At 43.2% G+C, this 15,131-nt stretch overlaps 1 protein-coding gene across 1 annotated transcript in view; it reads left to right on the top strand.

The window, feature by feature from the left end:
- LOC139369388 (uncharacterized) overlaps positions 1-15,131 on the top strand; it is a 60,275-nt gene that overhangs the window by 30,230 nt on the left and 14,914 nt on the right. Inside the window, exon 16 of the mRNA XM_071108666.1 lies at positions 14,104-14,245. Coding sequence (XP_070964767.1) covers positions 14,104-14,245 — 142 coding nt within the window. The remainder of the gene's footprint in view (positions 1-14,103; positions 14,246-15,131) is intronic.

Genomic DNA, 15,131 nt, shown 5'->3' with positions numbered 1-15,131 from the left:
ACAAAAGAAAGACGGCATCTTATATACCCGAGGTCAGACCTTATGGTATGATCTCCTATGTCAAAACCTGCATGTGCATCTAAAGTTATTCTTAACACAAGGTTTCTGAGAACCTGTCTCAGCAGTATGCAAATCTGCCCTTGTTTTAGAGAAAAACAGACACTGTCTCAGCAGTATGCAAATCTGCCCTTGTTTTAGAGAAAAACAGACGCTGTCTCAGCAGTATGCAAATCTGCCCTTGTTTTAGAGAAAAACAGACGCTGTCTCTCTGTGTCTCGCTATCACCCTCAGTCCCTTTTCTCACCTTTCCTCACAGACGCTGGGCGGCGGGTTTTGGCAGAAAGCTAGACACAGACAGAGGACTCAATATTCAGCTATACAGTGAGCAAAAGTACAATGGCACGAAAGCAAATTAGTAACAACATAATCAATGGTGGGGGTCTTCAGAAGACCCACAATATCAACTGTAACCCTTCAGTTGGATGAAGTCCTGAATGGTTAAGTGATGATTCCACCTAGTGGTTTAAATGAGAGATGAACTCACCATAGAGGTGAAATAATGGTATTACAGACTCTGTCTCAAAACTCACTGGAGATCCTAGGAGAGGGATCTTGGACCTTCTCTCCCAATAGGGTTGATAGGAGGTGAGGAATTGAAGAAACACAAACTGAGATGAAGAAGAAAATTAAGAGAAAGGCAGAAAGAAAATAAGAATAGTTATGTTAAGATTTAATAAAAGGAGTGTGTAGACATACCTTACTGGGTACACATTGGTTGAATCAACATTGTATCCACTTCGTTTCAATAAAATTACGCTGAACCAATGTGGAATAGACATTGAATTGACGTCTCTGCCCAGTGGGACTTTACTCTGTAAAATGCTGGTATTAATAGTTTTCATTAGGAACATGTCATGTGATTTGCCATAGTCTAACACAGTGATCATTTTCAAGGCTCTGAAAGTTAAATAATAAAGAAACAATGTCCCAGAAGGTGTACCAGCTTCCTGATTGGATGTGATTGGATCAATAAAATAGTGTGACCTGAACACAACAGAGGGTAGATCTAAGAGGCACGTACACGAGCACACAAGCATCCACACACACAACACACAACACACACAAAGACACAACACATACACACACTTCTGAATAACTCTTCACACTGATGTCAGTATGGATAGAGAACAGAGAGTATAGAAAGAAAAGAAGGCCCCTATAGGGCCATTGGTGGCTGGCTACAGAACACAAAACATAACATCACTTCCTTATGAAGAATGACACAAACAGGCCTTGCAAAGTATAACTTCCAGTTTGATGTTGATTGGATACTTAAAACATTCTAGCAACTGTATAGGACCACAGACAGAGAGCAGAGAGCAGAGAGCAGAGGTCTACAGTCAATCACAGATTACAAAAAGAAAACCAGCCCCGTCTTGCTCCCAGACAGACTAAATAACTTTTTTGCCTGCTTTGAGGACAATACAGTGCCAATGACACGGCCCACAACCAAAACCTGCGGACTCTCCTTCACTGCAGCCAACGTGAGTAAAATATTTAAACGTGTTGTTAACCCTCGCAAGGCTGCAGGCCCAGACAGCATCCCCGGCCGCGTCCTCAGAGCATGCGCAGACCAGCCGGCTGGTGTGTTTACGGACATATTCAATCAATCCTTATCCCAGTCTTCTGTTCCCACATGCTTCAAGAGGGCCACCATTGTCCCTGTTCCCAAGAAAGCTAAGGTAACTGAGCTAAACGACCACCACTTCCATCATCATGAAGTGCTTTGAGAGACTAGTCAAGTACCATATCACCTCCACCCTACCTGACACCCTAGACCCACTCCAATTTGCTTACAGCCCAAATAGGTCCACAGATGACGCAATCGCAATCGCAACCACACTGCACACTGCCCTAACCCATCTGGACAAGAGGAATACCTATGTGAGAATGCTGTTCATCGACAACAGCTTAGCATTTAACACCATAGTACCCTCCAAACTCGCCATCAAGCTCGAGACCCTGGGTCTCGACCCCGCCCTGTGCAACTGGGTACTGGACTTCCTGACGGGCCGCCCCCAGGTGGTGAGGGTAGGTAACAACATCTCCACCCCGCTGATCCTCAACACTGGGGCCCCACAAGGGTGCGTTCTGAGCCCTCTCCTGTACTCCCTGTTCACCCACGACTGCGTGGCCACGCACGCCTCCAACTCAATCATCAAGTTTGTGGACGACACAACAGTGGTAGGCTTGATTACCAACAACGACGAGACGGCCTACAGGGAGGAAGTGAGGGCCCTCGGAGTGTGGTGTCAGGAAAATAACCTCACACTCAACGTCAACAAAACTAAGGAGATGATTGTGGACTTCAGGAAACAGCAGAGGGAGTAGTGGAGAGGGTAGTAAGTATTAAGTTCCTCGGCGTACACATCACGGACAAACTGAATTGGTCCACCCACACAGACAGCATCGTGAAGAAGGCGCTGCAGCACCTCTTCAACCTCAGGAGGCTGAAGAAATGTGGCTTGTCACCAAAAGCCCTCACAAACTTCTACAGATGCACAATCGAGAGCATCCTGTCGGGCTGTATCACCGCCTGATACGGCAACTGCTCCGCCCACAACCGTAAGGCTCTCCAGAGGGTAGTGAGGTCTGCACAACGCATCACCGGTGGCAAACTACCTGCCCTCCAGGACACCTACACCACCCGATGTCACAGGAAGGCCATAAAGATCATCAAGGACAACAACCACCCGAGCCACTGCCTGTTCACCCCGCTATCATCCAGAAGGCGAGGTCAGTACAGGAGCATCAAAGCAGGGACCGAGAGACTGAAAAACAGCTTCTATTTCAAACAGCCACCACTAACATTGAGTGGCTGCTGCTAACACATTGACTCAACTCCAGCCACTTTAACGGAAATTGATGGAAATGTATGTAAAAATATATCACTAGCCACTTTAAACAATGCTACTTAATATAATGTTTACATACCCTACATTACTCATCTCATATGTATATGTATATACTGTACTCTATATCATCTACTGCATCTTTATGCAATACAGGTATCACTAGCCACTTTAAACTATGCCACTTTGTTTACATACCCTATATTACTCATCTCATATGTATATACTGTACTCGATACCATCTACTGCATCTTACCTATGCTGTTCTGTACCATCACTCATTTATATATCTTTATGTACATATTCTTTATCCCTTTACACTTGTGTATAAGGTAGTAATTTTGGAATTGTTAGGTTAGATTACTCGTTGGTTATTACTGCATTGTCTGAACTAGAAGCACAAGCATTTCGCTATGCTCGCATTAACATCTGCTAACCATGTGTATGTGACAAATAATTGTTGATTTGATCTGACTACAAGTCAGTACAGTTAGAATCATACAGTAGATATTACCATTAGGAGTCAGTTAGAAAGGTAATCATACAGTTAGTTAAGATGGATTACTACTCAACTGTATATACATATATGCATGTTTCTTCGCATATCTTTTATATATTTTATTTTCCAAAAAATCTACTTCAAAACACTCTCCTGCAACCCGCCTCACCAATTAAATTTTTTTTAAATGTATTTACCTCAAATCTGAAATTCACAATAGAAGCTAGCCAGAAGCTAACCAGAAACTGGCCAGAAGATAGCCAGAAGCTAACCAGAAGCTAGCCAGAAGCTAACCAGAAGCTAACCAGAAGCTAGCCAGTTTACTGGCTAACGTTACCATTCAGCTAACCACAGTTGGTGGCCCAGCTATCCTTTAGCTTGAAAAGCTATCGCCAGTTTTGTACAACGCGACTCAGACCAGATCATACAGGACCTATTTTTCTCTCCATATCCCCGGATTTCAACCGAAAACTCTGGACATTTACACCTGGATCTTGCAGCTAGCTAGCTGCTATCCGTGTGACTATTGGCTTACGTTGATTCCGGAGCAAACATCAATTATTCCGGAGCTAGCCAGCTGAAGAGTTCCATCAGCCACCCCTGGGCTACAATCACCTATCCGGACCCATTTTACTGCCGATGCGGAGCCCCACCGAGCCTTCACGACTGGACTACCGACGTTATCTGCCCGAGGGAGTTATCCAACTGGCCCCTCCGCCGCGACGGTTCCTGAACGCCCATCTGCGGCCCTCTAATCGTTAGCTGTCTTATCGGCTGCTATCTGAATAGGTCTATTGGACAATTTTTCTTGGGTCACTATAACTATATCTATTTTGCCATTTGGATTGATCCCCTCTAACACACGGAACCCCACTAATCTACCGACGGAAACACACGAGGTGGCTAAAAACAGACCTCCATCCTATGCTAGCTTGCTACCGATGGCCCAGCTAGCTGTCTGAATCGCTGTGACCCCAACCAACCTCACTACTCACTGAACCCTTATGATCACTCGACTAAGCATGCCTCTCCTTAATGTCAATATGCCTTATCCATTGCTGTTCTGGTTCTGGTGTTTATTGGCTTATTTCACTGTAGAGCCTCTAGCACTGCTCATTATACCTTATCCAAACTTTTAGTTCCACCACCCACACATGCGATGACATCACCTGGTTTCAATGATGTTTCTAGAGACAATATCTCTCTCTTCATCACTCAATACCTAGGTTTACCTCCACTGTATTCACATACTGCCATGCCTTTGTCTGTACATTATACCTTGAAGCTATTTTATCGCCCCCAGAAACCTCCTTTTACTCTCTGTTCCAGACGTTCTAGATGACCAATTCTCTCTGTTCCTCTGGTGATGTAGAGGGAAATCCAGGCCCTGCAGTGCCTGGCTCCACTCCTATTCCCCAGGCGCTCTCTTTTGATGACTTCTGTAACCGTAATAGCCTTGGTTTCATGCATGTTAACATCTACTGTCTATCCACAGGTTCTGTCATATCATCTACTGTCTATCCACAGGTTAACTGTCAAATCATCTACTGTCTATCCACAGGTTAACTGTCATAACATCTACTGTCTATCCACAGGTTAACTGTCATAACATCAACTGTCTATCCACAGGTTATGACAGTTAACCTGTGAATAGACAGTAGATATTATCACAGTTAACCTGTGGGTAGACAGTAGATGCTATGACAGTTAACCTGTGGATAGAGAGTAGATATTATGACAGATAACCTGTGAATAGACAGTAGATGATATGACAGTTCATCTGTGGATAGACAGTAGATGCTACCTCTTTCAGCTAGGGGGCACTATTTTTATGTTTGGAAAAATAATGTTCCCAAAGTAAACGGCCTATTTCTCAGGCCCAGATGCTAGAATATGCATATAATTGACAGATAGGATAGAAAACACTCTAAAGTTTCCAAAACGGTCAAAATATTGTCTGTGAGTATAACGGAACTGATATTGCAGGGGAAAACCTGAGGAAAATCAAACCAGGAAGTGGCTTCTATTTTGAAAGCGCCATGTTCCATAGCCTGCCTTAGCTCCATTTAAAGGGATATAAACCAGATTCCTTTTCCTATCGCATCCTCAATGTGTCAGGGTTTTATTTTGAAAAATTAGCGAGAAAGATAACATCGCGTCAGTGGATAGCTGGGTGTTCGCATGAGTGTTGCTTGCGCAACAGAGTGGGGCAGCCATTGTCTCTCCCTCTCCTACTGAAAAAGAGACAGTCGCAGTTGATATATTATCGATTAAATATTTTAAAACAACCTGAGGATTGATTATAAAAAACGTTTGACATGTTTCTGTGGACATTATGGATACTATTTTGAATTTTTGTCTGCGTTGTCGTGACCGCTCGAGCCTGTGGTTTTCTGAACATAACGCGCCAAACAAATGGAGGTATTTTGGATATAAAAATAATCTTTATGGAACAAAAGGAACATTTATTGTGTAACTGGGAGTCTCGTGAGTGAAAACATCTGAAGATCATCAAAGGTAAGCGATTCCTTTTATTGCTTTTCTGATTTTCATGACCAAGCTACTTTGATGCTAGGTATTCATAATGTTTTGTCTAGTGATCGATACATTTACACAAACACTTTGATTGCTTTCACTGTAAAGCATATTTTCAAAATCTGACACGACAGGTGGATTAACAACAAACTAAACTGTGTTTTGCTGTATTGCACTTGTGATTTCATAAATATAAACATTTTTTGTCATTTCTTTTGAATGTGGCGCTCAGCAATTTAGCGGTTGTTGATGAAAATGATCCCGCTAACGGGATGGTTGCGTCAAGAAATTAATACAGTTAACCTATGGGTAGAAAGCAGATGATATGAATGTTAATCTCTGGATAGACAGTTGATGTTATGACAGTAAATCTGTGGGGAGAAAGCAGATGATATGACAGTTAACCTGTGGATAGACAGTAGATGATTTGACAGTTAACCTGTGGATAGACAGTAGATGTTATAACAGTTAACCTGTGGATAGACAGTAGATGTTATGACAGTTAATCTCTGGATAGACAGTAGATGTTATGACAGTTAACCTGTCGGTAGAAAGCAGATGATATGACAGTTAACCTGTGGATAGACAGTAGATGATTTGACAATTAACCTGTGGATAGACAGTAGATGTTATGACAGTTAACCTGTGGATAGACAGTAGATGTTATGACAGTTAACCTGTGGAAAGACAGCAACTGATTTGACAGTTAACCTGTGGATAGACAGTAGATGTTATGACAGTTAACCTGTGGATAGACTGTAGATGATATGACAGTTAACCTGTGGATAGACAGTAGATGATTTGACAGTTAACCTGTGGATAGACAGTAGATGTTATAACAGTTCACTGGCACCCTATGACCTCTGTTGTCTCTGCTAGTTGACATGATGGCTGCTGAAAGCTTCCTTCATAACCAAGGCTTGCCCTCTCTCTCCTCCAACCCCGCTCATGACATTGGCCACATTCCAGATTGACTACATTGAAGTCGCCTGCCAGATCTCACAATGTCTGGATTGGCGTTTAACACATCAGTTAATCACATCATGTTGTACAGTAATCTGATGCCCATTTGTTGAAGCGTGCAACTCAACTGCAATTTAGTCGGCCTTGAACGAGACTGTTCTCTCCTCATTGTAGTTGATAGATTGATTAGTTCTGAGCTCTGACTTCTCAGACACAGGAAACTACTAACCCTGCTACTGTTCTCCCTCCCATCTCACTCTGACTTCTCAGACACAGGAAACTGTTAACCCTGATACTGTTCTCCCTCCCATCTCACTCTGACCTCACAGATACAGGAAACTACTAACCCTGCTACTGTTCTCCCTCCCATCTCACTCTGACCTCACAGATACAGGAAACTACTAACCCTGCTACTGTTCCCCCTCCCATCTCACTCTGACTTCTCAGACACAGGAAACTGTTAACCCTGATACTGTTCTCCCTCCCATCTCACTCTGACCTCACAGATACAGGAAACTACTAACCCTGCTACTGTTCTCCCTCCCATCTCACTCTGACTTCTCAGACACAGTAAACTATTAACCCTGCTACTGTTCTCCCTCCCATCTCACTCTGACATCACAGATACAGGAAACTATTAACCCTGCTACTGTTCTCCCTCCCATCTCACTCTGACAGCCACAGTTTCCTCTTCTCTCTCTGGTTGGACATACTTGTTACTCTTTGGCCTCAAGTATATTTCAAAGCCATGTCTTAGTGTTACTTTTGTGTAAAACTATGTCTAATGATTCATTTGAAAGTCAACAATAGGTTTTCCTATATGTCCTGCTAACATTTCTGAAAACCTGTTTGTTTTGTCATTATGGGGTATTGTGATGTCATTATGGGGTATTGTGATGTCATTATGGGGTATGGTGTGTAGATTGATGAGGGGAAAAAAACTAGGCAATCAATTTTAGACTAAAGCTGTAAGGTAACAAAATGTGAAAAAAGTCAAGTGGTCTGAATACTTTCTGAATGCACTGTACAGTAAATGGTATTTGGTGGCCAGTCAAACTCTGGGGGGATGTTTCCTCTAGGTAAGGATCTATGACCAGCAATCCCTCCCCTGATCCTAACCTTAAGCAGCGGGTCGGAGTCAGAGGCCGAGTCTTCTCTGGTCTCTACTCCTCCCGTTACGGGGTCTGAGACGCCGAAGCTTCCCACCATTAGCTCTGACAAACTCTAGTCATTGGCGACTCCATTACCCGCAGTATTAGACTTAAAACGAATCATCCAGCGATCATACACTGTTTACCAGGGGGCAGGATTACCGACGTTAAGGCTAATCTGAAGATGGTGCTGGCTAAAGCTGGCGAGTGTAGAGAGTATAGAGATATTGTTATCCACGTCGACACCAACGATGTTAGGATGAAACAGTCAGAGATCACCAAGCGCAACATAGCTTCTGCGTGTAAATCAGCTAGAAAGATGTGTCGGCATCGAGTAATTGTCTCTGGCCCCCTCCCAGTTAGGGGGAGTGATGAGCTCTACAGCAGAGTCTCACAACTCAATCGCTGGTTGAAAACTGTTTTCTGCCCCTCCCAAAAGATAGAATTTGTAGAAAATTGGCCCTCTTTCTGGGACTCACCCACAAACAGGACCAAGCCTGACCTGCTGAGGAGTGACGGACTCCATCCTAGCTGGAGGGGTGCTCTCATTTTATCTACCAACATAGACAGGGCTCTAACTCCTCTAGCTCAACAATGAAATAGGGTGCAGGCCAGGCAGCAGGCTGTTAGCCAGCCTGCCAGCATAGTGGAGTCTGCCACTAGCACAGTCAGTGTAGTCTGCTCAGCTATCACCATTGAGACCGTGTCTGTGCCTCGACCTAGGTTGGGCAAAACTAAACATGGCGGTGTTCGCCTTAGCAATCTCACTAGGATAAAGACCACCTCCATTCCTGTCATTATTGAAAGAGATCATGATACCTCACATCTCACAATAGGGCTACTTAATGTTAGATCCCTTGCTTCAAAGGCAATTATAGTCAATGAACTAATCACTGATCATAATCTTGATGTGATTGGCCTGACTGAAACATGACTTAAGCCTGATGAATTTACTGTGTTAAGTGAGGCCTCACCTCCTGGCTACACTAGTGACCATATCCCCCATGCATCCCGCAAAGGCGGCGGTGTTGCCAACATTTACGATAGCAAATTTCAATTTACAAGTTTTTGTCTTTTGAGCTTCTAGTCATGAAATCTATGCAGCCTACTCAATCACTTTTTATAGCTACTGTTTACAGGCCTCCTGGGCCATATACAGCGTTCCTCACTGAGTTCCCTGAATTCCTATCAGACCTTGTAGTCATAGCAGATAATATTCTAATCTTTGGTGACTTTAATATTCACATGGAAAAGTCCACAGACCCACTCCAAAAGGCTTTCGGAGCCATCATCGACTAAGTGGGTTTTGTCCAACATGTCTCTGGACCCACTCACTGTCACAGTCATACGCTGGACCTAGTTTTGTCCCATGGAATAAATGTTGTGGATCTTAATGTTTTTCCTCATAATCCTGGACTATCGGACCACTATTTTATTAAGTTTGCAATTGCAACAAATAATCTGCTCAGACCCCAACCAAGGAACATCAAAAGTAGTGCTATAAATTCACAGACAACACAAAGATTCCTTGATGTCCTTCCAGATTCCCTCTGTCTACCCAAGGACGCCAGAGGACAACAATCAGTTAACCACCTAACTGAGGAACTCAATTTAACCTTGCGCAATACCCTAGATGCAGTTGCACCCCTAAAAATTAAAAAAAATTCTCATAAGAAACTAGCTCCCTGGTACACAGAAAATAACCGAGCTCTGAAGCAAGCTTCCAGACAATTGGAACGGAAATGGCGCCACACCAAACTGGAAGTCTTCCGACTAGCTTGGAAAGACAGTACTGTGCAGTACTGAAGAGCCCTTACTGCTGCTTGGTCATCCTATTTTTCTAACTTAATTGAGGAAAATAAGAACAATCCGAAATTCCTTTTTGATACTGTCGCAAAGCTAACTAAAAAGCAGCATTCCCCAAGAGAGGATGACTTTCACTTTAGCAGTGATAAATTCATGAACTTCTTTGAGGAAAAGATTACGATTATTAGAAAGCAAATTTCGGACTCCTCTTTAAATCTGCGTATTCCTTCAAAGCTCAGTTGTCCTGAGTCTGCACAACTCTGCCAGGACCTAGGATCAAGAGAGACGCTCAAGTGTTTTAGTACTATATCTCTTGACACAATGATGAAAATAATCATGGCCTCTAAACCTTCAAGCTGCATACTGGACCCTATTCCAACTAAACTACTGAAAGAGCTGCTTCCTGTGCTTGGCCCTCCTATGTTGAACATAATAAACGGCTCTCTATCCACCGGATGTGTACCAAACTCACTAAAAGTGGCAGTAATAAAACCTCTCTTGAAAAAGCCAAACCTTGACCCAGAAAATATAAAAAACTATCGGCCTATATCGAATCTTCCATTCCTCTCAAAATTATTAGAAAAGGCTGTTGCGCAGCAACTCACTGCCTTCCTGAAGACAAACAATGTATACGAAATCCTTCAGTCTGGTTTTAAACCCCTTCATAGCACTGAGACGGCACTTGTGAAGGCGGTAAATTACATTTTAATGGCATCGGACTGAGGCTCTGCATCTGTCCTCGTGCTCCTAGACCTTAGTGCTGCTTTTGATACCATCGATCACCACATTCTTTTGGAGAGATTGGAAACCCAAATTGGTCTACACGGACAAGTTCTGGCCTGGTTTAGATCTTATCTGTCGGAAAGATATCAGTTTGTCTCTGTGAATGGTTTGGCCTCTGACAAATCAACTGTAAATTTCGGTGTTCCTCAAGGTTCCGTTTTAGGACCACTATTGTTTTCACTATATATTTTACCTCTTGGGGATGTTATTCGAAAACATAATGTTAACTTTCACTGCTATGCGGATGACACACAGCTGTACATTTCAATGAAAGATGGTGAAGCCCCAAAATTGCCCTTGCTAGAAGCATGTGTTTCAGACATAAGGAAGTGGATGGCTGCAAACATTCTACTTTTAAACTCAGACAAAACAGAGATGCTTGTTCTAGGTCCCAAGAAACAAAGAGATATTCTGTTGAATCTGACAATTAATCTTAATGGTTGTACAGTCGTCTCAAATAAAACTGTGAAGGACCTCGGCGTTACTCTGGACCCTGATCTCTCTTTTGAAGAACATATCAAGACCATTTCAAGGACAGCTTTTTTCCATCTACGTAACATTGCAAAAATCTGAAACTTTCTGTCCAAAAATGATGCAGAAAAATTAATCCATGCTTTTGTCACTTCTAGGTTAGACTACTGCAATGCTCTACTTTCCGGCTACCCGGATAAAGCACTAAATACATTTCAGTTAGTGCTAAATACGGCTGCTAGAATCCTGACTAGAACCAAAAAATGTGATCATATTACTCCAGTGCTAGCCTCTCTACACTGGCTTCCTGTCAAAGCAAGGGCTGATTTCAAGGTTTTACTGCTAACCTACAAAGCATTACATGGGCTTGCTCCTACCTATCTCTCTGATTTGGTCCTGCCGTACATACCTACACGTACGCTACGGTCACAAGACGCAGGCCTCCTAATTGTCCCTAGAATTTCTAAGCAAACAGCTGGAGGCAGGGCTTTCTCCTATAGAGCTCCATTTTTATGGAACGGTCTGCCTACCCATGTCAGAGACGCAAACTCGGTCTCAACCTTTAAGTCTTTACTGAAGACTCATCTCTTCAGTGGGTCATATGATTGAGTGTAGTCTGGCCCAGGAGTGGGAAGGTGAACGGAAAGGCTCTGGAGCAACGAACCGACCTTGCTGTCTCTGCCTGGCCGGTTCCCCTCTTTCCACTGGGATTCTCTGCCTCTAACCCTATTACAAGTCACTGGCTTACTGGGGCTCTCTCATGCCGTCCCTGGAGGGGGTGCGTCACCTGAGTGGGTTGATTCACTGATGTGGTCATCCTGTCTGGGTTGGCGCCCCCCCCCCCCCCCCTTGGGTTGTGCCGTGGCGGAGGTCTTTGTGGGCTATACTCAGCCTTGTCTCAGGATGGTAAGTTGGTGGTTGAAGATATCCCTCTAGTGGTGTGGGGGCTGTGCTTTGGCAAAGTGGGTGGGGTTATATCCTTCCTGTTTGGCCCTGTCTGGGGGTGTCCTCGGATGGGGCCACAGTGTCTCCTGACCCCTCCTGTCTCAGCCTCCAGTATTTATGCTGCAGTAGTTTATGTGTCGGGGGGGCTAGGGTCAGTTTGTTATATCTGGAGTACTTCTCCTGTCCTATTCGGTGTTCTGTGTGAATCTAAGTGTGCGTTCTCTAATTCTCTCCTTCTCTCTTTCTTTCTCTCTCTCGGAGGACCTGAGCCCTAGGACCATGCCCCAGGACTACCTGACATGATGACTCCTTGCTGTCCCCAGTCCACCTGGCCGTGCTGCTGCTCCAGTTTCAACTGACCTGAGCCCTAGGACCATGCCCCAGGACTACCTGACATGATGACTCCTTGCTGTCCCCAGTCCACCTGACCGTGCTGCTGCTCCAGTTTCAACTGTTCTGCCTTATTATTATTCGACTATGCTGGTCATTTATGAACATTTGAACATCTTGGCCATGTTCTGTTATAATCTCCACCCGGCACAGCCAGAAGAGGACTGGCCACCCCACATAGCTTGGTTCCTCTCTAGGTTTCTTCCTAAGTTTTGGACTTTCTAGGGAGTTTTTCCTAGCCACCGTGCTTCTACACCTGCATTGCTTGCTGTTTGGGGTTTTAGGCTGGGTTTCTGTACAGCACTTTGAGATATCAGCTGATGTACGAAGGGCTATATAAATAAATTTGATTTGATTTGATTTAACCATTTGTGGTGGAAATGCAAAACTGACCCAAGATCAGAGTTTAGGGGCAACTTCCACCTACACCACCAGCCACAGAGTGAGATCCATAATGTGCTCTCCATTTGAAGGCTGGGGGTGCTGTACACTCAGTCAGGATATATGTAGTGTATATGTCAATTAACAGGATTCCAATTTATTTTAACACATCCCAAATTGGGACTCTGTGAATTCACACATACTGTACATCATATAACATGATATAGAGTCATATCATGTCGTATATTATCACACTAAGGCTGGTGGGAGTCTTATCATGTATTATATTATCAAGGCTGGTGGGAGTCATATCATGTATTATATTATCACACTAAGGCTGGTGGGAGTCATATCATGTATTATATTATCAAGGCTGGTGGGAGTCATATCATGTATTGTATTATCAAACTAAGTCTGGTGGGAGTCATATCATGTATTATATTATCACACTAAGGCTGGTGGGAGTCTTATCATGTATTATATTATCAAGGCTGGTGGGAGTCATATCATGTATTGTATTATCAAACTAAGTCTGGTGGGAGTCATATCATGTATTGTATTATCAAACTAAGTCTGGTGGGAGTCATATCATGTATTATATTGTCAAACGAAGACTGGTGGGAGTCATATCATGTATTATATTATCAAACTAAGGCTGGTGGGAGTCATATCATGTATTATATTATCACACTAAGGCTGGTGGGAGTCATATCATGTATTATATTGTCACACTAAGGCTGGTGGGAGTCATATCATGTATTATATTATCACACTAAGGCTGGTGGGAGTCATATCATGTATTATATTATCAAACTAAGGCTGGTGGGAGTCATATCATGTATTATATTGTCACACTAAGGCTGGTGGGAGTCATATCATGTATTATATTATCACACTAAGGCTGGTGGGAGTCATATCATGTATTATATTATCACACTAAGGCTGGTGGGAGTCATATCATGTATTATATTATCACACTAAGGCTGGTGGGAGTCATATCATGTATTATATTATCACACTAAGACTGGTGGGAGTCATATCATGTATTATATTATCAAACGAAGACTGGTGGGAGTCACTAATGCTGGTGCAAGTCACATGGTGGCCAGTGTTGTGTTAATTTCACACTTTGGTTGACTGATAAAGAGTTTCACTACCTAAAGTTACACATACGCAGGACAGTGCAGGGAGAAGACACAGCTATAGACGTATATTAGAGTTGAAGTAAGGAGTAGAAGTTGCTGTATTTGAGCACAAGTGTGTTAAGATGTCGGAGGGAGTCTATGAAAACGCAGATGGATTTGAAGACAACAAACCTGATGCAATGAAGAACACAGACATTGATGACCAATTATATGGCAACGTAGGAGTCTTCAAACCCAGTCCAAGTGATGGAGGTGTTGCTTCAGGTAAGATTGCATGAACACACACACACACACACACACACACACACACACACACACACACACACACACACACACACACACACACACACACACACACACACACACACACACAATATATTAAACAGGTGAGATTACTCTGTATTACTAAACCTTCATTTGTGTGGTGTGGATGATACTGTAAAACATATTACCAAAGATCTTTAATCATTTGTGATGGAGTACATTTTTATTGGTGGAAGAGACCCTCTGGAATTGCTGCAGTGTGTCTGAGGCTGCTATGTGTGTCCTAATAACCTTGGACAGTCGGTCTTTGTTGTGAAGTTACATATAAGCACAATATCAAATGCTCATATTTGATTGTTGTTCCCCCATATGGGTCTCAAAAGAGGGAAGTGAAGTGGATCTTTTCAGTGGTTCAACCAGCTGTCACTCAAACTCAACCAATCAGATTAATTTAGAGAGAAGAGAGCTGCGGCCAGTTATGTCGCCATCTCATCCTCTCTGGTTAAAACTACCCACCCTCAATATCCACTTGGAGCAGTTTGTAGTGTCAAATCTATTGTCTGGACATTATAGTGACCCATGTTTGTAGTTCTGGACCTCCTGAACATGTTGATGTATATTTGGGAGTAAACAGAGGGTCCAAATCAGCAGAAAGGTGAAAGGAAGGAGGAGTTCTGGAAACTCCCTGAATTATCTTGGGGCTGTTACATATGATATGTAATATATGTTAACAGCTAGTCTTTGTTCTCCACTTCCCCTCTATGATCTATATCTTCCTGGTATGATAGTGTCCTGTCCATCATCACACATAGCAAGTCCCATTCCCTGGACAGGAGGACTGTGTTGAGAAATACTCTGGACAAGATGACCATGTAGAGACATGGAA

Source organism: Oncorhynchus clarkii, chromosome 17 (assembly GCF_045791955.1).
Source record: "Oncorhynchus clarkii lewisi isolate Uvic-CL-2024 chromosome 17, UVic_Ocla_1.0, whole genome shotgun sequence".
NCBI lineage: Eukaryota > Metazoa > Chordata > Actinopteri > Salmoniformes > Salmonidae > Oncorhynchus > Oncorhynchus clarkii.
The sequence above is the reverse complement of the archived record's forward strand: the minus strand, read 5'-3'. Positions and strand labels throughout refer to the sequence as shown.